The sequence below is a fragment of the Liolophura sinensis genome, chromosome 6 (genome assembly GCF_032854445.1).
Source record: "Liolophura sinensis isolate JHLJ2023 chromosome 6, CUHK_Ljap_v2, whole genome shotgun sequence".
Taxonomy (NCBI): domain Eukaryota; kingdom Metazoa; phylum Mollusca; class Polyplacophora; order Chitonida; family Chitonidae; genus Liolophura; species Liolophura sinensis.
Window position 1 is genome coordinate 79,291,932 of NC_088300.1, and position 21,944 is coordinate 79,313,875.

Below are 21,944 nucleotides of genomic sequence, written 5' to 3' on the forward strand. Positions count from 1 at the left end.
AAGGTCATGGGATGGGCTGAGAGTAGGTCATACTTTAGATTTACTTAGAGAGAAGATAGAATAGGTATCATCTAGTAGGTTAGCCCTTAGCAACTGTGTCTTACTTCAGATCTAGTTACAGACAAGACACTGCCTGTGTAGTGATGCACTTAACAAAAATCAGCCTCTGCATAAGGCAGGAGCTTCAACCATTAGGATAATTCATTCACTCTCTCCTTAATAATTCTTCTAAAGTCTTTAAACGTCAAATTCTTAAAACTCTTTTAAAACTCTTTATTTGAAAGCTTCCTGACAGTTTATGAAATCATCTTTAACAGTGTGTGACACCACAGTCCCGCAGAAACAATTTCAATGGGGAAAATCATACAAACTTCAAATGAACATAAAAATTCAATGATAACACCTCCAAGGGCAAACCAGAACGTTACATTCACGTTATTTCACAAACTGACAGGTATAAATGAACAAAATTTTGTCTGCAAACCACCAATGGACTCCTACAAAGTGTATGATGTACATGTACTAGCATTGCTACTGAAGAAGTTTCCCAATCTAGGAAGCAACCCTAATTATGCAATATGTTGCATCAAATTTGAGAAGTTGAAGAGTACTAAATAAGTACTATTTTAGAACACAACACAGGGGAACTAAATATCTCCAGTGTATTTGATATTGAATGAGTACTAAATACCTCTAGTGTATTCAAAGCTGAAGGAGGACTAAATACCTCTACTGCATTCAAAGCTGAAGGAGGACTAAATACCTCTGGTGTATTCAAAGCTGCAGGAGTACTAAATACCTCTAGTGTATTCAAAGCTGAAGGAGGACTAAATACCTCTGGTGTATTCAAAGCTGCAGGAGTACTAAATACCTCTAGTGTATTCAAAGCTGAAGGAGGACTAAATACCTCCTGTGTATCAGACATTGAAAGAGTACTAAATACCTCTGGTGTATTCAAAGCTGAAGGAGGACTAAATACCTCTAGTGCATTCAAAGCTGAAGGAGGACTAAATACCTCTGGTGTATTCAAAGCTGCAGGAGTACTAAATACCTCTAGTGTATTCAAAGCTGAAGGAGGACTAAATACCTCCTGTGTATCAGACATTGAAAGAGTACTAAATACCTCTGGTGTATTCAAAGCTGAAGGAGTACTAAATATCTCTGGTGTATTCAAAGCTGAAGGAGTACTAAATACCTCTAGTGTATTCAAAGCTGAAAAAGTACTAAATACCTCCTGTGTATTAGACATTGAATGAGTACTAAATACCTCTGGTGTATTCAAAGCTGAAGGAGGGCTAAATACCTCTAGTGTATTCAAAGCTGAAGGAGTACTAAATACCTCTAGTGTATTCAAATCTGCAGGAGTACTAAATATCTCTGGTGTATTCAAAGCTGAAGGAGTACTAAATACCTCTAGTGTATTCAAAGCTGAAGGAGAACTAAATACCTCTGGTGTATTCAAAGCTGAATGAGTACTAAATACCTCCTGTGTATTAGACATTGAATGAGTACTAAATACCTCTGGTATATTCAAAGCTGAAAAAGTACTAAATACCTCTAGTGTATTTGACATTGAAGGAGTACTAAATACCTCTAGTGTATTCAAAGCTGAAGGAGTACTAAATACCTCTAGTGTATTCAAAGCTGAAGGAGGACTAAATACCTCTAGTGCATTCAAAGCTGAAGGAGTACTAAATATCTCTGGTGTATTCAAAGCTGCAGGAGTACTAAATACCTCTGGTGTATTCAAAGCTGAAGAAGGACCAAATATCTCTGGTGTATTCAAAGCTGAAGGAGGACTAAATACCTCTAGTGCATTCAAAGCTGAAGGAGGACTAAATACCTCTGGTGTATTCAAAGCTGCAGGAGTACTAAATACCTCTAGTGTATTCAAAGCTGAAGGAGGACTAAATACCTCCTGTGTATTAGACATTGAATGAGTACTAAATACCTCTAGTGTATTCAAAGCTGAAGGAGGACTAAATATCTCTGGTGTATTCAAAGCTGAAGGAGTACTAAATACCTCTAGTGTATTCAAATCTGCAGGAGTACTAAATATCTCTGGTGTATTCAAAGCTGAAGGAGTACTAAATACCTCTAGTGTATTCAAAGCTGAAGGAGGACTAAATACCTCTGGTGTATTCAAAGCTGAATGAGTACTAAATACCTCCTGTGTATTAGACATTGAAGGAGTACTAAATACCTCTGGTGTATTCAAAGCTGAAAAAGTACTAAATACCTCTAGTGTATTTGACATTGAAGGAGTACTAAATACCTCTAGTGTATTCAAAGCTGAAGGAGTACTAAATACCTCTAGTGTATTCAAAGCTGAAGGAGGACTAAATACCTCTAGTGCATTCAAAGCTGAAGGAGTACTAAATATCTCTGGTGTATTCAAAGCTGCAGGAGTACTAAATACCTCTGGTGTATTCAAAGCTGAAGAAAAACCAAATATCTCTGGTGTATTCAAAGCTGAAGGAGGACTAAATACCTCTAGTGCATTCAAAGCTGAAGGAGGACTAAATACCTCTGGTGTATTCAAAGCTGCAGGAGTACTAAATACCTCTAGTGTATTCAAAGCTGAAGGAGGACTAAATACCTCCTGTGTATTAGACATTGAAAGAGTACTAAATACCTCTGGTGTATTCAAAGCTGAAGGAGTACTAAATATCTCTGGTGTATTCAAAGCTGAAGGAGTACTAAATACCTCTAGTGTATTCAAAGCTGAAAAAGTACTAAATACCTCCTGTGTATTAGACATTGAATGAGTACTAAATATCTCTAGTGTATTCAAAGCTGAATGAGTACTAAATATCTCTGGTGCATTCAAAGCTGAAGGAGTACTAAATATCTCTGGTGTATTCAAAGCTGAAGCAAGTTCAATTTTGAGATGCTCTGTGGTACATGAGCTTGTTTCACAAAGCACAGCCAGTGTTATGTAAATAACATGTAGCTACAAGTGTTCAGCCATGAAAGCTTAGCACGCTTTCTGAAGAGGCTATCGCTAACATTTATACAATAATACATGGTCAAGTTAAAGAAATAAAAGAATTATCAGTTACAATAATTAATCCAATTAACTCTAGCAAACATGAGGCATGTTTGTATGAGATATATCACAGAAGTTTGAAGATTGAAGTGTATAAACAACAGTATCTGCAATAAATGGATTCTCCAATTCATGTTGTTGTGACACTCCAAAAAGCTGTAGAAAGATGACGGCCGTGAAATTGTGGTTGCTATCTCATGACCTTTACACAAGGTCAACTATTCCTTTATCAGTTAGCAAAAGAAGTGTATCCAAAGTTGTCTCCACTTTGTTCGTCAACCAAGTAATATTTTGTGCCACTGTTATATCTGTGTCTGTGAGCACGTCTGTGAGCAGGTCTGTGGTGGGGCCTGTGCCAATCATTACTCGACGGTTCACCATGGCAGTCTGAATAGTGAGTGCTGTTGTACGGATGATATTTGTGAGACCTGTAGCTCTTCTGTGGCCCACCACCCCTCCGGTTATCTCCCCTGGATCTTCTCTCACTGTGCTCAGTGTCATGATATAAATCAACTTGAGGGTAAATTCTTTCACCTCTTTCTTGAAATCTGTGGCGTCTTTCAACATATCTGTCATCAAATCTTTCCTCAGGTTCATAAGACCTTTGGTGACTTTCTGGAAAACCTTCATATCTATCCCCAAATCTACTGCGTCTATCGTGAAATTGTTCAGGTCTTCCTGTAAACCTTTCACTGAAATGTTCGTTTCTGTTCATCTGTTTACTTTCAGGTAACCCTTCACTGGAAAACAACAGAAAACCATAATCAGAAACCATTGCCTGGATTATACGACTGACAATCAATCCATATTTTGAGATGGTTAAAGGACTTGATCATTGAGAGTGTGTCCAGATTTAGCTTTCACTGCTTTGGCTGAAGCTACATCCATACTCGGTGACGAGTCGTGGTTTACTTCGGGCACTCCAGTTCGTTCAACTTGTAAATCTGATCGCTATAATATATGTGAAAATTTTTTAAGTATGATGTTAAACACAAATCAAATAATTATTCAGGTTCAATGGTGAGTTTCTTTCTTTTTTCAATATTTGTATCTTCAGAGAGAACTGATGCCTTTGAAGACATCTGTGTGTGGATCCAGGGACATGCTATCCTCTGGACAAACTCTCTGTTGATGGCAGATACAAACTATACAACTGCAGAGTCTACATGTGCTTGTTTCGCTACGCTTAGTGAATAGGTCTATCTGCTTTGCTAACCTTAGAGGGTCATCTACTTTAGTATCCTTAGAGAGCTGATTCTTTCTGTAAAACAATTCTCAGAAAGCTGAATCTATCTGTATTACTATCCTTAGAAAGCTGAATCTATCTGCTTTATTAACCTTACAGCGGCATGTTATCTGCTTTAGTATCCTTAGTGAGCGAAATCTATCTGCTTTACTATCTTTAGAGAGCTGAATCTATCTGTTTTGCTATCCTTAGAGAGCTGAATTTATCTGTATTACCTTCCTTAGAGAGCTGAATCTATCTGCTTTATTAACCTTAGTGAGGCATGTTATCTGCTTTAGTATCCTTAGTGAGCTGAATATATCTGTATTACTATCCTTAGAGAGCTGAATTTATCTGTATTACCTTCCTTAGAGAGCTGAATCTATCTTCTTTACTGTCCTTAGGGAGCTGAATTTGTTTTACTACATGTACATGTATACTTAGAGAGCAGAGTCCATCTGTTTTATTGCCTTTGTATGGCTGAGTCTATCTGCTTTACTACATGTAGTCTTAGAGAGCAGTCTTCTTTATTACTGAAAGACTGAGTCTTATCTGCTTTACTATGTTTGGAGGGCTGAGTCTATCTGCTTTACTATGTTTGGAGGGCTGAGACTCTCTGCACTACTATGTTTGGAGGGCTGAGACTATCTGCTTTACTATGTCTGGAGGGCTGAGTATCTGCTTTACTATGTCTGGAGGGCTGAGACTCTCTGCTCTACTATGTTTGAAGGGCTGAGACTATCTGCTTTACTATGTCTGGAGGGCTGAGACTCTCTGCTTTACTATGTTTGGAGGGCTGAGTCTATCTGCTTTACTATGTTTGGAGGGCTGAGTATCTGCTTTACTATGTTTGGAGGGCTGAGACTCTCTGCACTACTATGTTTGGAGGGCTGAGACTATCTGCTTTACTATGTTTGGAGGGCTGAGACTCTCTGCACTACTATGTTTGGAGGGCTGAGACTATCTGCTTTACTATGTTTGGAGGGCTGAGACTATCTGCTTTACTATGTTTGGAGGGCTGAGACTATCTGCTTTACTATGTCTGGAGGGCTGAGACTCTCTGCTTTACTATGTTTGAAGGGCTGAGACTATCTGCTTTACTATGTTTGAAGGGCTGAGACTATCTGCTTTACTATGTTTGAAGGGCTGAGTATCTGCTTTACTATGTTTGGAGGGCTGAGACTCTCTGCACTACTATGTTTGGAGGGCTGAGACTATCTGCTTTACTATGTTTGGAGGGCTGAGACTCTCTGCTTTACTATGTTTGGAGGGCTGAGACTATCTGCTTTACTATGTCTGGAGGGCTGAGACTCTCTGCTCTACTATGTTTGAAGGGCTGAGACTATCTGCTTTACTATGTTTGGAGGGCTGAGACTATCTGCTTTACTATGTTTGGAATGCTGAGACTATCTGCTTTACTATGTTTGGAGGGCTGAGACTATCTGCTTTACTATGTCTGGAGGGCTGAGACTCTCTGCTTTACTATGTTTGAAGGGCTGAGACTATCTGCTTTACTATGTTTGAAGGGCTGAGACTATCTGCTTTACTATGTTTGAAGGGCTGAGACTATCTGCTTTACTATGTCTGGAGGGCTGAGACTCTCTGCTCTACTATGTTTGAAGGGCTGAGACTATCTGCTTTACTATGTTTGAAGGGCTGAGACTATCTGCTTTACTATGTCTGGAGGGCTGAGACTCTCTGCTCTACTATGTTTGAAGGGCTGAGACTATCTGCTTTACTATGTCTGGAGGGCTGATACTCTCTGCTCTACTATGTTTGGAGTGCTGAGACTATCTGCTTTACTATGTCTGGAGGGCTGAGATTCTCTGCTCTACTATGTTTGGAGGGCTGAGACTATCTGCTTTACTATGTTTGGAGGGCTGAGACTATCTGCTTTACTATGTTTGGAATGCTGAGACTATCTGCTCTACTATGTTTGAAGGGCTGAGACTATCTGCTTTACTATGGGGCTGAGACTCTCTGCTCTACTATGTTTGAAGGGCTGAGACTATCTGCTTTACTATGTCTGGAGGGCTGAGACTCTCTGCACTACTATGTTTGGAGTGCTGAGACTATCTGCTTTACTATGTCTGGAGGGCTGAGACTCTCTGCTTTACTGTTTGGAGGGCTGAGACTATCTGCTTTACTATGTTTGGAGGGCTGAGACTATCTGCTTTACTATGTTTGGAGGGCTAAGACTCTCTGCACTACTATGTTTGGAGGGCTGAGACTATCTGCTTTACTATGTTTGGAGGGCTGAGACTATCTGCTTTACTATGTTTGGAGGGCTGAGACTATCTGCTTTACTATGTCTGGAGGGCTGAGACTCTCTGCTTTACTATGTTTGAAGGGCTGAGACTATCTGCTTTACTATGTTTGAAGGGCTGAGACTATCTGCTTTACTATGTTTGAAGGGCTGAGTATCTGCTTTACTATGTTTGGAGGGCTGAGACTCTCTGCACTACTATGTTTGGAGGGCTGAGACTATCTGCTTTACTATGTTTGGAGGGCTGAGACTCTCTGCTTTACTATGTTTGGAGGGCTGAGACTATCTGCTTTACTATGTCTGGAGGGCTGAGACTCTCTGCTCTACTATGTTTGAAGGGCTGAGACTATCTGCTTTACTATGTTTGGAGGGCTGAGACTATCTGCTTTACTATGTTTGGAGGGCTGAGACTATCTGCTTTACTATGTTTGGAGGGCTGAGACTATCTGCTTTACTATGTCTGGAGGGCTGAGACTCTCTGCTTTACTATGTTTGAAGGGCTGAGACTATCTGCTTTACTATGTTTGAAGGGCTGAGACTATCTGCTTTACTATGTTTGAAGGGCTGAGACTATCTGCTTTACTATGTCTGGAGGGCTGAGACTCTCTGCTCTACTATGTTTGAAGGGCTGAGACTATCTGCTTTACTATGTTTGAAGGGCTGAGACTATCTGCTTTACTATGTCTGGAGGGCTGAGACTCTCTGCTCTACTATGTTTGAAGGGCTGAGACTATCTGCTTTACTATGTCTGGAGGGCTGATACTCTCTGCTCTACTATGTTTGGAGTGCTGAGACTATCTGCTTTACTATGTCTGGAGGGCTGAGACTCTCTGCTCTACTATGTTTGGAGGGCTGAGACTATCTGCTTTACTATGTTTGGAGGGCTGAGACTATCTGCTTTACTATGTTTGGAATGCTGAGACTATCTGCTCTACTATGTTTGAAGGGCTGAGACTATCTGCTTTACTATGGGGCTGAGACTCTCTGCTCTACTATGTTTGAAGGGCTGAGACTATCTGCTTTACTATGTCTGGAGGGCTGAGACTCTCTGCACTACTATGTTTGGAGTGCTGAGACTATCTGCTTTACTATGTCTGGAGGGCTGAGACTCTCTGCTTTACTGTTTGGAGGGCTGAGACTATCTGCTTTACTATGTTTGGAGGGCTGAGACTATCTGCTTTACTATGTTTGGAGGGCTGAGACTATCTGCTTTACTATGTTTGGAGGGCTGAGACTATCTGCTTTACTATGTCTGGAGGGCTGAGACTCTCTGCTTTACTATGTTTGAATGGCTGAGACTATCTGCTTTACTATGTTTGAAGGGCTGAGACTATCTGCTTTACTATGTTTGAAGGGCTGAGACTATCTGCTTTACTATGTCTGGAGGGCTGAGACTCTCTGCTCTACTATGTTTGAAGGGCTGAGACTATCTGCTTTACTATGTTTGAAGGGCTGAGACTATCTGCTTTACTATGTTTGGAATGCTGAGACTATCTGCTTTACTATGTTTGGAGGGCTGAGACTATCTGCTTTACTATGTTTGAAGGGCTGAGACTATCTGCTTTACTATGTCTGGAGGGCTGAGACTCTCTGCTCTACTATGTTTGAAGGGCTGAGACTATCTGCTTTACTATGTTTGAAGGGCTGAGACTCTCTGCTTTACTATGTTTGAAGGGCTGAGACTATCTGCTTTACTATGTCTGGAGGGCTGAGACTCTCTGCTCTACTATGTTTGGAGGGCTGAGACTATCTGCTTTACTATGTTTGAAGGGCTGAGACTATCTGCTTTACTATGTTTGAAGGGCTGAGACTATCTGCTTTACTATGTCTGGAGGGCTGAGACTCTCTGCTCTACTATGTTTGGAGGGCTGAGACTATCTGCTTTACTATGTTTGAAGGGCTGAGACTCTCTGCTTTACTATGTTTGGAGGGCTGAGACTATCTGCTTTACTATGTTTGAAGGGCTGAGACTATCTGCTTTACTATGTCTGGAGGGCTGAGACTCTCTGCTCTACTATGTTTGGAGAGCTGAGACTATCTGCTTTACTATATTTGAAGGGCTGAGACTCTCTGCTTTACTATGTTTAAAGGGCTGAGACTCTCTGCTCTACTATGTTTGAAGGGCTGAGACTATCTGCTCTACTATGTTTGAAGGGCTGAGACTATCTGCTCTACTATGTTTGTTGGGCTGAGACTATCTGCTTTACTATATTTGGAGGACTGAGACTATCTGCTTTACTATGTTTGAAGGGCTGAGACTATCTGCTTTACTATGTCTGGAGGGCTGAGACTATCTGCTTTACTATGTTTGAAGGGCTGAGACTATCTGCTTTACTATGTCTGGAGGGCTGAGACTCTCTGCTCTACTATGTTTGAAGGGCTGAGACTATCTGCTTTACTATGTTTGGAGGGCTGAGACTCTCTGCTTTACTATGTTTGGAGGGCTAAGACTCTCTGCTCTACTATGTTTGAAGGGCTGAGACTATCTGCTTTACTATGTCTGGAGGGCTGAGACTCTCTGCTCTACTATGTTTGAAGGGCTGAGACTATCTGCTTTACTATGTTTGGAGGGCTGAGACTATCTGCTTTACTATGTTTGAAGGGCTGAGACTATCTGCTTTACTATGTTTGGAGGGCTGAGACTATCTGCTTTACTATGTTTGGAGGGCTAAGACTCTCTGCTCTACTATGTTTGAAGGGCTGAGACTATCTGCTTTACTATGTCTGGAGGGCTGAGACTCTCTGCTCTACTATGTTTGAAGGGCTGAGACTATCTGCTTTACTATGTTTGGAGGACTGAGACTATCTGCTTTACTATGTTTGAAGGGCTGAGACTATCTGCTTTACTATGTTTGGAGGGCTGAGACTCTCTGCTTTACTATGTTTGGAGGGCCGAGTATCTGTTTTACTATGTTTGGAGGGCTGGGACTATCTGCTCTACTATGTTTGGAGGGCTGAGACTATCTGCTTTACTATGTTTGGAGGGCTGGGACTATCTGCTTTATGATGTTTGGAGGGCTGAGACTATCTGCTTTACTATGTTTGAAGGGCTGAGACTCTCTGCTCTACTATGTTTGGAGGGCTGAGACTATCTACTTCACTATGTTTGAAGGGCTGAGACTCTCTGCTCTACTATGTTTGGAGGGCTGAGACTATCTGCTTTACTATGTTTGAAGGGCTGAGACTCTCTGCTCTACTATGTTTGGAGGGCTGAGACTATCTACTTCACTATGTTTGAAGGGCTGAGACTATATGCTTTACTATGTTTGGAGGGCTGAGACTATCTGCTTTACTATGTCTGGAGGGCTGAGACTCTCTGCTCTACTATGTTTGGAGGGCTGAGACTATCTGCTTTACTATGTTTGAAGGGCTGAGACTATCTGCTCTACTATGTTTGGAGGGCTGAGACTATCTGCTTTACTATGTTTGAAGGGCTGAGACTATATGCTTTACTATGTTTGGAGGGCTGAGACTATCTGCTTTACTGTGTTTGCAGGGCTGAGACTATCTGCTCTACTATGTTTGGAGGGCTGAGACTATCTGCTTTACTATGTTTGGAAGGCTGAGACTATCTGCTTTACTATGGGGACCCACAGAGGAATGTCTCTGCTTTACTACATCTGTACATTACTTTTGACAAACATAAAATTTATCTTAGACTCTTGAATTGTTTGCACAAAATATTAAAGGTATTTGTTGATAGGATAACATTTCAAAATAAATCACAACACAATAATTCTATAAGCTCTGATAAACAAAGGTGTATTTATTTGTGTATTATCTTTACTAACCCGCCATTTTCCCTCAATCGCAGATCTTCTAAAAAGTTTTCTCTCTCTATTGGGTGACCTCTGGCAGTAGAAAATGCTTTTAAAAAAAACAGAAAAAAGACAGTCATAATTTATTGAGGAAATCAAGTTGTGCACCATTTGTGACCTTGCTTGAAAAACATTTGTATTATTTAACTCTGATTACAAAATATAAGAAAACTGAGTAAGAAACCTAATGGGGGAGGATTTGATGTTTACAGAAAGTTTTTCAGGGTGTTGGTAGAGAGTGGGTACAAATCATTTACATGGTCTAAGTGGTACATTGAAAAGACTATGTCTACATGCATAAGCTATTTAACTGAATATTACCACCCCAATCATGTGAAAACTTCCTATCCGACCTCTGTGTCACAAATACATTTTGTCCAAGTCTAATCCTCATTACAATGCAAAATAAATGAAATAGAAACTGAAACTCGGATCATATTGTACAACAACACCGCAGAATCAGCAGTAAACATTTCATCGATAAGACGCACATACTTAAAATTTTAAGATGGATTACACTTTTATGCTAAAGCCCAAAATCCCTACGTGAAAAAAGCCTCCTTCATCCAAAATGATAGGTGATAATCTACATGAATCAGAATGAATCAGAATTAGCACGGATTTAGTCTCCAAGTACAGACGAATCTGAAAAAGAATTTTTAATTCACCTTTGATGGCTTCATCAGCACCTAGTGACATCTTCTCAATCATATATCTATAAAACAAAACAAAAACAGCTGATCAGTTTTAAACCAAACAAGACTCATTTAGAAAACTGCAAAGGTGTCTTTTCTGATCAAAGGAACTAATGAATATAAAGTGAATGACAGCAACTTATCACTTATCACAACTTCCTTCACCTGGTTATGCAGCAAACGAGTACCGACACAATGCTGCTCAGTCTGGTGTCAGAATACTGTGACTATAGGCTTGGCATAATGTCTAGTGTCTTCAGCATGATATTCTAGTGATGCAGCACTATAAATGTCTGTTAAAAGTGTTCTGTAGAAGATTTGGCTACAACACCAACTACTAGACAAAACCAGACACGAATTCAAAATTTCACAATATTAATATAAACTGATGAAGAAAGTCTCACCTGCAGATAAGGTATCCTGTTCTGTTGACGCCATGAGTACAGTGTACGCCTATCAATGTGTCTGAAAAGATATCAAAAATAAACCTCTGAAATTAGAATAGCAGTAACATTAGCAAAACTCCATTTTGGGGTGAAATGGGGGGCGGGGGGCAGGAGTGAAATGGGGGCGGGGGGCAGGGGGGCGGTGGTGAAATGGGAGGCGAGGGGCTGTTGTTCACTGATATACATTGTATACATACATACATTTTTATGCCTACTTGAAAACTACACAATGGCAATGTACAGTATGGTGTTCTGTTACTGAACAAAAATTACCTTCATTTTCTGTTTCAGCTAAAATCTTTTCCACAGCAGAGAAGAAACTGAAATAATAAATGAGAACTTATCAGTGGGATGTCAACATGTACTTAACTTGATAAGGGCCTTACAATAAGTGTAAGATTACTTCACTGACATAACAGGGCAATATCTAGAGCTGTTTTAGTTCCCATAAACATCTGGGCCCCTAAACTGTCTTGAAACCAACAAACAATTTATTAATAATTGATAAAATGATGGTTTATGAATAAAAAATTTGGTTTTCACATCAATTTCATTCACAGCTCACCTCTTTGGGCAGCCAGGAATTGTTTTAACATAAAAGTTTAACTTGAGTACATAAGAGTAAAACAACATAATAAAAATAAGAAATTACTGCATCTACTCATTATGCCTATAAGTTTTCTCTTCCAAACAAACATTGTAAACGTGATGAGCAATTCTGATAGGTGCTTGTATTAGCTACACAGATTGGGCTTCTCCAGACTCACCTGGGTTTTCACCGCATAACCACGTGGGTTTTCACCACATAACCATGTGGGTTTTCACCGCATAACCATGTGGGTTATCCATGTGACTCCAGAAGTATGACTACCTACATGCATGGCCCCTGTGATTCATCACCATTTTTTCATCATCGTCATCATGACTGATTTATCTTGATTAAAATCACAGAACTGTTTGCAGTCACACCTAAACTGATCCATCAACACTTGCAGGATTTGTGTTTACCCATGCTGGCCAAATGCACGATGACAAAATTGTGAATAAGATTTTGACAAGTCGTCTGCTTGTAAGATAAAGCAAAAACCAGATCCCTGTGATATATTCACATTCATCAAGATTCACCAACATACTCCACAACTTGTTGTACAACCAATCCCAGATCAAGATTCACCAACATACCCCACAACTTGTTGTACAACCAATCCCAGATCAAGATTCACCAACATACCCCACAACTTGTTGTACAACCAATCCCAGATCAAGATTCACCAACATACCCCACAACTTGTTGTACAACCAATCCCAGATCAAGATTCACCAACATACCCCACAACTTGTTGTACAACCAATCCCAGATCAAGATTCACCAACATACCCCCACAACTTGGGTTGCTTATGTTCAGATTGCTCAGATGAGCCACAATGTGGGTTGATTATACTCAGATTGCTCAGATCAGACACAATGTGGGTTGCTTATGTTCAGATGAGCCACAATGTGGGTTGGCTATGTTCAGATTGCTCAGATAAGACACTATGTGGGTTGCTTATGTTCAGATTGCTCAGATAAGACACAATGTGGGTTGTTCATGTTCAGATTGCTCAGGTGAGACACTATGTGGGTTTTATTATACTCAGATTGCTCAGATAAGACACAATGTGGGTTGGTTATGTTCAGATTGCTCAGATGACCCACAACTTGGGTTGCTTATGTTCAGATTGCTCAGGTGAGACACTATGTGGGTTGCTCATGTTCAGATTGCTCAGATGAGCCACAATGTGGGTTTTATTATACTCAGATTGCTCAGATAAGACACAATGTGGGTTGGTTATGTTCAGATTGCTCAGATGACCCACAACTTGGGTTGCTTATGTTCAGATTGCTCAGGTGAGACACTATGTGGGTTGCTCATGTTCAGATTGCTCAGATGAGCCACAATGTGGGTTTTATTATACTCAGATTGCTCAGATAAGACACAATGTGGGTTGGTTATGTTCAGATTGCTCAGATGACCCACAACTTGGGTTGCTTATGTTCAGATTGCTCAGGTGAGACACTATGTGGGTTGCTCATGTTCAGATTGCTCAGGTGAGACACAATGTGGGTTGCTCATGTTCAGTTTGCTCAGGTGAGACACTATGTGGGTTGCTCATGTTCAGATTGCTCAGATGAGCCACAATGTGGGTTGCTTATGTTCAGATTGCTCAGATAAGACACAATGTGGGTTGCTTATGTTCAGATTGCTCAGATGAGCCACAATGTGGGTTGGTTATGTTCAGATTGCTCAGATAAGACACAATGTGGGTTGCTCATGTTCAGATTGCTCAGATGAGCCACAATCTGGGTTGGTTATGTTCAGATTGCTCAGATAAGACACAATGTGGGTTGGTTATGTTCAGATTGCTCAGATGAGCCACAATGTGGGTTGGTTATGTTCAGATTGCTCAGATAAGACACAATGTGGGTTGCTCATGTTCAGATTGCTCAGATGAGCCACAATGTGGGTTGGTTATGTTCAGATTGCTCAGATGAGCCACAATGTGGGTTGGTTATGTTCAGATTGCTCAGATGAGACACAATGTGGGTTGTTCATGTTCAAATTGCTCAGATCAGACACAATGTGGGTTGCTCATGTTCAGATTGCTCAGATAAGACACAATGTGGGTTGCTCATGTTCAGATTGCTCAGATAAGACACAATGTGGGTTAGTTATGTTCAGATTGCTCAGATAAGACACAATGTGGGTTGCTCATGTTCAGATTGCTCAGGTGAGACACTATGTGGGTTACTCATGTTCAGATTGCTCAGGTGAGACACTATGTGGGTTGCTCATGTTCAGATTGCTCAGATAAGACACAATGTGGGTTGTTCATGTTCAGATTGCTCAGATCAGACACAATGTGGGTTGGTTATGTTCAGATTGCTCAGATCAGACACAATGTGGGTTGCTTATGTTCAGATTGCTCAGATCAGACACAATGTGGGTTGCTTATGTTCAGATTGCTCAGATAAGACACAATGTGGGTTGCTCATGTTCAGATTGCTCAGATGAGCCACAATGTGGGTTGGTTATGTTCAGATTGCTCAGATAAGACACAATGTGGGTTGCTCATGTTCAGATTGCTCAGATGAGCCACAATCTGGGTTGGTTATGTTCAGATTGCTCAGATAAGACACAATGTGGGTTGCTCATGTTCAGATTGCTCAGATGAGCCACAATGTGGGTTGGTTATGTTCTGATTGCTCAGATAAGACACAATGTGGGTTGCTTATGTTCAGATTGCTCAGATGAGCCACAATGTGGGTTGCTCATGTTCAGATTGCTCAGATAAGACACAATGTGGGTTGCTCATGTTCAGATTGCTCAGATCAGACACAATGTGGGTTGCTTATGTTCAGATTGCTCAGATCAGACACAATGTGGGTTGCTCATGTTCAGATTGCTCAGATCAGACACAATGTGGGTTGCTTATGTTCAGAACGCTCAGATAAGACACAATGTGGGTTGCTCATGTTCAGATTGCTCAGGTGAGACACTATGTGGGTTACTCATGTTCAGATTGCTCAGGTGAGACACTATGTGGGTTGCTCATGTTCAGATTGCTCAAATGAGCCACAATGTGGGTTGCTTATGTTCAGATTGCTCAGATAAGACACAATGTGGGTTGGTTATGTTCAGATTGCTCAGATAAGACACAATGTGGGTTGGTTATGTTCAGATTGCTCAGATGAGCCACAATGTGGGTTGGTTATGTTCAGATTGCTCAGATAAGACACAATGTGGGTTGGTTATGTTCAGATTGCTCAGATGAGCCACAATGTGGGTTGGTTATGTTCAGATTGCTCAGATAAGACACAATGTGGGTTGCTTATGTTCAGATTGCTCAGATAAGACACAATGTGGGTTGCTCATGTTCAGATTGCTCAGATGAGCCACAATCTGGGTTGGTTATGTTCAGATTGCTCAGATAAGACACAATGTGGGTTAGTTATGTTCAGATTGCTCAGATGAGCCACAATGTGGGTTGGTTATGTTCAGATTGCTCAGATAAGACACAATGTGGGTTGCTCATGTTCAGATTGCTCAGATGAGCCACAATCTGGGTTGGTTATGTTCAGATTGCTCAGATAAGACACAATGTGGGTTGGTTATGTTCAGATTGCTCAGATCAGACACAATGTGGGTTGCTCATGTTCAGATAAGACACAATGTGGGTTGTTCATGTTCAAATTGCTCAGATGAGCCACAATGTGGGTTGGTTATGTTCAGATTGCTCAGATAAGACACAATGTGGGTTGCTCATGTTCAGTTTGCTCTCATGAGCCATGAGTTGAATTGCTTAACCTACCAACAGATTCCGATTCTGAGTAAAACCTGTTCTTTGTTTACCTTTTCACTTCTTTATTGCTCGGGATTCTTTGGCCTTCCACCATTATCTTCTCATACTTGATGTCGTGCTTCACAAAGTCCTGTTAAATGGGATTTCAACCAGAATTTGATTGAGAGAATGAGGTTTAATTATGTAACCTGCCTGTTTCTTTCTGCAGAGCTTATTTCTTAAAAAGCATCAAATTCAGGCACATTCAGACCTAAAACAGCAAAAAAGCAAGCAAGCTGCAAAAACATGTAAATTACCTACACAAAGCAATTACATATATATATTACACAAGACTTTCACTCCATTTCTACCACAAAGAAGCAATATTTCCTGTGTAACAAGCAAGATCAGGGCTACCACTGGCGCTCGCCACTGTCGCAAATTTAGATCAATTTTAAATTCAAAATTAAAAAAAAAAATGTGGATGTTTTAGGCGACAAATTTATTTACTTAAGAAAATATACAAACGTTATACAAAAACAACCTGGCAAAGTTTTCTAAGTACTTTTTAGGCATGAGAGTTTCAAACGAAATCTACGAAGGGAGTTCAGCTTTCTTGCAAGTTAACTTACATTAGATAACCCTTGAAAATCCAAGGTCACAGAAAAGCCATACTGTTGTTCTTTAACATAATAAGGTGTAAGCTGGGTTGTGAAGCATTGAAATTTAACAGGGTTCAAAATGTTTACAAGGAATTGGAGTGACGGATGGGAAAAAAAAATCACTGAGATCACTGAAAGTCAACAGGATTTTTTTGGTTAAAATAAAATTTGATGACCCCAATTACCTTGAAAAAGAGCTTAAGGTAGGGGCAGATCCACAAGGTTCTTCCTCATGATAAACGATAAGTGTGATATAAGTTTGGTGAACTTGGGGTAAATTGTTCAGGAGATGGAGTTTTAACAATGAAAATGGCCAACCGCTATGACAATACTGGCCCAGGGGTAAAAATCAAAATCAAATATTAAATTAATGTTTTTCTTCTCAGATCTCTGTCCTTGTCTTTTTGTGTTAATATTAAGGTCTAAGCATTTACATGTCAAGTTCATCCTGTCAAGTCAATTCTTAAAGTGCCACTAGGGTCAGAATACAAATTGCGTAGAAATATTACAATGACATGAATGAAATCATATCAGTAAGTAAGTCTAACACTATGTTTCAATAGGATTTTGATGAATAACACTATTTAACCCACATAACTAAAGATTCCTTGAAAAACAAAATCTTCAGCAGTGTCCACAAAATTTTCCTGACGTGGCATGATAACATTCCCTGTATGATGTTGAATCAGGCAAATGTGACGTTGAGTAAGGCAATTATGCTAAGATGATGACAAGAACGTTAAAAAGGGCAGCGTCATTTGTGGATATACGTCAGCGACTGATGATGTAAGGTGTTCTTGGGTGACCTCACACCAGGCAAAGTGGAAGGGACAGAAATATTTTGTTTCCATATACTCTGATGAAACGTACAATATCGGTTTTAATTCACTCCAATATTTTCACAATTTAGGAAAACAATTCAGACTATCCACCTATCAATTCACCTTGCTTTTAAGACACAGATGTTTTGACACCAAAGCAGCTCTTTAAAGACAACCTGGAACTTCCATGGCAGACAGCACCGCTGCTGTGTGTGATGGGAGTTCTATCTTTCCTCCATCTACGTTGAAATTGTTCATTTAAAACTGGAAATAGTATAGTCCAATTCAGACGTGTGTAGAAATCTTTTGATTTCCACCTACCTCACTGCTGTAATATCTGCATGTGTTTGTCAGATCAATGACAACTGCTAACTTCTGACCTCGCTCTTCTAGTATTTGTACCAAATTATCAGGGGTGAAACTGAAATAAACAGCAACATACTCTCATCCTGCATACAAACAACAGAAATACATCCCCTAACACTTGTAGTTATTTTGACAGTGTTTACACTCTACATCACTAGTCTAGCTCATGAACTGCCAGACTAACAAAGCCTTACGTCTCAGGCCATTATGACTCATAAGATGAAAAAATTAATTGTACCCAAATCTGTTAGAACATCTCACAAACTGCACATAACATTAAAAAAAATTATGTTTCATGAATCGTTTAAGAAAATCTATCAATAAATCCTTTCTACTGTTTTCATTACTTTAAAATTGTAAAAGAAATTGTTATTCTCCCTTACCGCAAATCTTCGGGAAGTTTTTCACACAATTTCTGTAAAACAGGAACAATTAATACATATATTAATTATTTACAGCTGTATTATGAAGAAAGGCATTCATAAACTATTTGACATACATCTGTACGGTACCTACATATCTTACCAGGTCTAGTTCATCAACTAAATAGCTTAGCATAACAAATATACAAAGTAACTCCTTACTTAACATTCTGACTTTCATTACGTCATCACCACTGCACCAAGTGAGACACATTATTGGTATATTTATTCATTTACAGGTTTGTTGTTTACATTTTTCACTTTATATGATGGCAATCAGTTTTATGGGCGGAGGAAACTAGACCGCTCTCTTTAGCTCACCAGCCTTAGGTAAGTTAGGCAATACTAATTTATTTTGTGCTTTTGAATACGGAATAAAGCATCTAACATCGTAATACTTCTTCTCTTTTTGCACAAAACCTTTGATTTATGAACTTACTTCCTTCAAAGGGACTTTAAAGCAGATAAAACGAGTTCCGTCGACTTGATTGCCCACTGCAGAATATGGTTCCCACCTAAAGACAAAAAATAATACTTTTTAGAAAAGACAATTTCTATTCTACTTTTTGTACTAAGCAATGAGTCTGCATGTGCTCTGTGGGGCATGCTATCCTTGCGACAGGTGAAATTGCGAAAGTCTTCCTCAATCACTCCGTATTGCAATTACAGTTTTCCAATGAGTGAACAATGATTGATAATGTTTTGCTTGTAAGTCTGTTGCTGAGTGAACAATGATTGATAATGTTTTGCTTGTAAGTCTGTTGCTGTGTGAACAATGATTGATAATGTTTTGCTTGTAAGTCTGTTGCTGAGTGAACAATGATTGATAATGTTTTGCTTGTAAGTCTGTTGCTGTGTGAACAATGATTGATAATGTTTTGCTTGTAAGTCTGTTGCTGTGTGAACAATGATTGATAATGTTTTGCTTGTAAGTCTGTTGCTGTGTGAACAATGATTGATAATGTTTTGCTTGTAAGTCTGTTGCTGAGTGAACAATGATTGATAATGTTTTGCTTGTAAGTCTGTTGCTGTGTGAACAATGATTGATAATGTTTTGCTTGTAAGTCTGTTGCTGTGTGAACAATGATTGATAATGTTTTGCTTGTAAGTCTGTTGCTGTGTGAACAATGATTGATAATGTTTTGCTTGTAAGTCTGTTGCTGTGTGAACAATGATTGATAATGTTTTGCTTGTAAGTCTGTTGCTGTGTGAACAATGATTGATAATGTTTTGCTTGTAAGTCTGTTGCTGTGTGAACAATGATTGATAATGTTTTGCTTGTAAGTCTGTTGCTGTGTGAACAATGATTGATAATGTTTTGCTTGTAAGTCTGTTGCTGTGTGGAATTTGTTTACTCTACTTCTATGAATGCTGCAAACCTGACAGCCTGTGGTAAACCACTGGCTTTTGGCAAGTTACTATCCCATGAAACTTACTGTACATAGTTCTAACTTATAGTTATTGGTAGATCAATTACATTAAATGTTGAGGTCTATCTTTAATTTAATTGAAAGTTATGGGCTACCCTTATACAGTATGACTGTGTTTCATAGTTTCGACAAGACAGAATCATATCTTTTGGTCTTTGTATCATAAATTTGGTGCTGGAGTAAAGTTAAATGGCTAAGGCATGGGTTCACATAACCCATTCGCCAGTCAGCCGTTCCCCAGGGAGCCATTCCCCTGTCAGGCAAACAGCCAAATCTCTGACCTGTTCCAGGCTGCACACTGTTTCTGTCACCCACAACACGGCACGGAGCATAAATTTGCATTACCAGCCCAGAAACTGACATGCCAATGAGTAAGTATGCATGGTTGTATCCTTGAGGTTTGACATTATACTTTACAATATTTCATTCATATGATGACGAGGTGTCATTAGGTGTGTGTACTGTGTCTTCTTGTCAAGTTGTGGCAGGGCAACTCCATTTCACCAAAGCGCTGCCACCACTGAACCAATGGGTAAGTAGAATATAGCACAATGGTTTAACATTCACACAATGTTTTCATGCTGTTTGATATATGACAAGCATTCCTCTTACCCTTCCTCAGCAGATAAATATATATAATATCAAAAAACCATTACCTAATGGACTTTTGATAATGTAAAAAAACAAAAACTGTATGTTCGTTGTTGCCATGGAAAATAGCCTGAAAATACACATGCTCAGAAGCAGTGTGCGACTAGGTACAAGTCACAGATTTGACTGTCTCCAAATGTCAGCTTGAAAAAGCCTTGCCTCAGCCTGACAGGAAAATCACTGCTAGGGATCAACACCTTAGCTATTTGGTTTTACTCCTGCACATTTTCTGTACTTATATCAAGCTATCTCTGGGAAGATTTGTCAAGAGGGTTGATTGTGTGACCACATGGCAAAACGTGTATTCTAAACCTTAACAAACGGATTTCATTAAGAAAACATTTTTGATGTTCTACATCCAAACTGCACTTCCTTTATACAGCTGTGCATTTACTTGGAAGCAACAGGAATTTTGATTTATTTATCATTTATTTTTCACTTATATGACAGTCGCCAGCATTATGGTGGGAGGAAACTGGGCACAACCCGGGGGAAACCCATGACCATCCACAGGTTGCTGGCAGATCTTCCCACATATGGCCAGAGAGGAAGCCAGCATGAACTTACACCAATCGCATTGGTCAGAGGTTCCTGGGTCAGTACGCTGTGCTAGCTCACTAGCCAAATGAGCCACGGAGGCCACCAGGAATTTAGAGATATATGTGTAGTTAGTTTGATCTTGAGGCAATACTTATACATATTGTGCCTTAGTATGTTTCTGTGCCTTACATGTATCAACATACAAGGAAAACTGCAATAAAAAAAAATTAGCTTTGAGCTTGGTTTTTTGAATTTGTTTCTGGTGGAGCCATTCACAAAAGGAAGTTCTGAACCTTCTTGTCTTCAGTTCCCAAAATTAAAAATGTTTCCTGGCTAATATCACAAGATATAAAGCCTTTAAATTATGGTTCAGAACCTCAACTTTGTCGCGATGGCCGATCAATAGGTGGTAACTTATACGGTTGTGTGGAAACAGAGGTCGCTGAAGATAACTTGATACAAATTACAGGAAATTGTTAACATTAACTACATGGTATCCCCCAAAAGAGATCTTAATGTGTAAAATTGTGCACTGTTAGTGATAAACCAGACAGCTTGAACTACTGAACCAGTTGACTAATTACTATTGGACCAATTGTCTTGAGTAGGTTGGTCGTCGGGTCAGTTAGCTTTCATTTTCGGTTTCATTATGGACACTGTATCATTAGCCCACATAAGCATGGAATTGCCTCTACAGTTTCCCTTTGAACATTTAATTAACTGTGTTACTGCATCACACAAACATGTAAAACGTTCAAAATATATTCTTGTTTGATTTTATAAACAAAAGCAGGGGAAAAAAAACGACACGTGGCAAACTATTATTGCGGGTCCAGTTTTCGCATGTCGCGCAGTAAATCAACATGACTGTACACGTTTTGAAAACCACCCCAACTGAATAAATATACACGGTCACTTTACCTTTTTGGTATAGCCATTTTCGCAAATTCTTCACAACACAAATACCCCTTTCCCACGAAACTTTACTTGCGGATAGACCACTTATGCGACTTCGGACCGGTGAAGGTTTTTACCTCAATAGCAGGAGAGTGTGTGAGGGAGAGGAGAGAGGAGTTGGGGGGCAATGAAGAGACGCAAAGATGATACATAAATGAAGGATGAAAATGAAGTCGTCCGCATTAATAAATTGATGAGCCTACGAAGAGAACTGTTAACCCCTAGTTAGTTTAAGATAGCGAGGATGTATATATATGGACTTACATAAAACGGTAG

The 21,944-nt window shown here is 39.7% G+C and overlaps 1 protein-coding gene across 1 annotated transcript; it reads right to left on the bottom strand.

Moving 5' to 3' along the window:
* Nucleotides 1–264: 264 nt before the first annotated feature.
* LOC135467977 (RNA/RNP complex-1-interacting phosphatase homolog) lies at nt 265–21,745 on the bottom strand. Its single transcript, XM_064745948.1, has 10 exons — nt 21,633–21,745; nt 18,530–18,605; nt 18,052–18,083; nt 17,624–17,723; nt 15,891–15,970; nt 11,773–11,819; nt 11,458–11,518; nt 11,027–11,073; nt 10,332–10,407; nt 265–3,789 (listed from the first exon to the last, which is right to left on the bottom strand). Exons 1-10 carry the CDS (start codon nt 21,647–21,649, stop codon nt 3,279–3,281), a joined length of 1,047 nt encoding a protein of 348 aa, XP_064602018.1. The 5' UTR covers nt 21,650–21,745; the 3' UTR covers nt 265–3,278.
* Between the last annotated feature and the right edge of the window lie 199 nt (nt 21,746–21,944).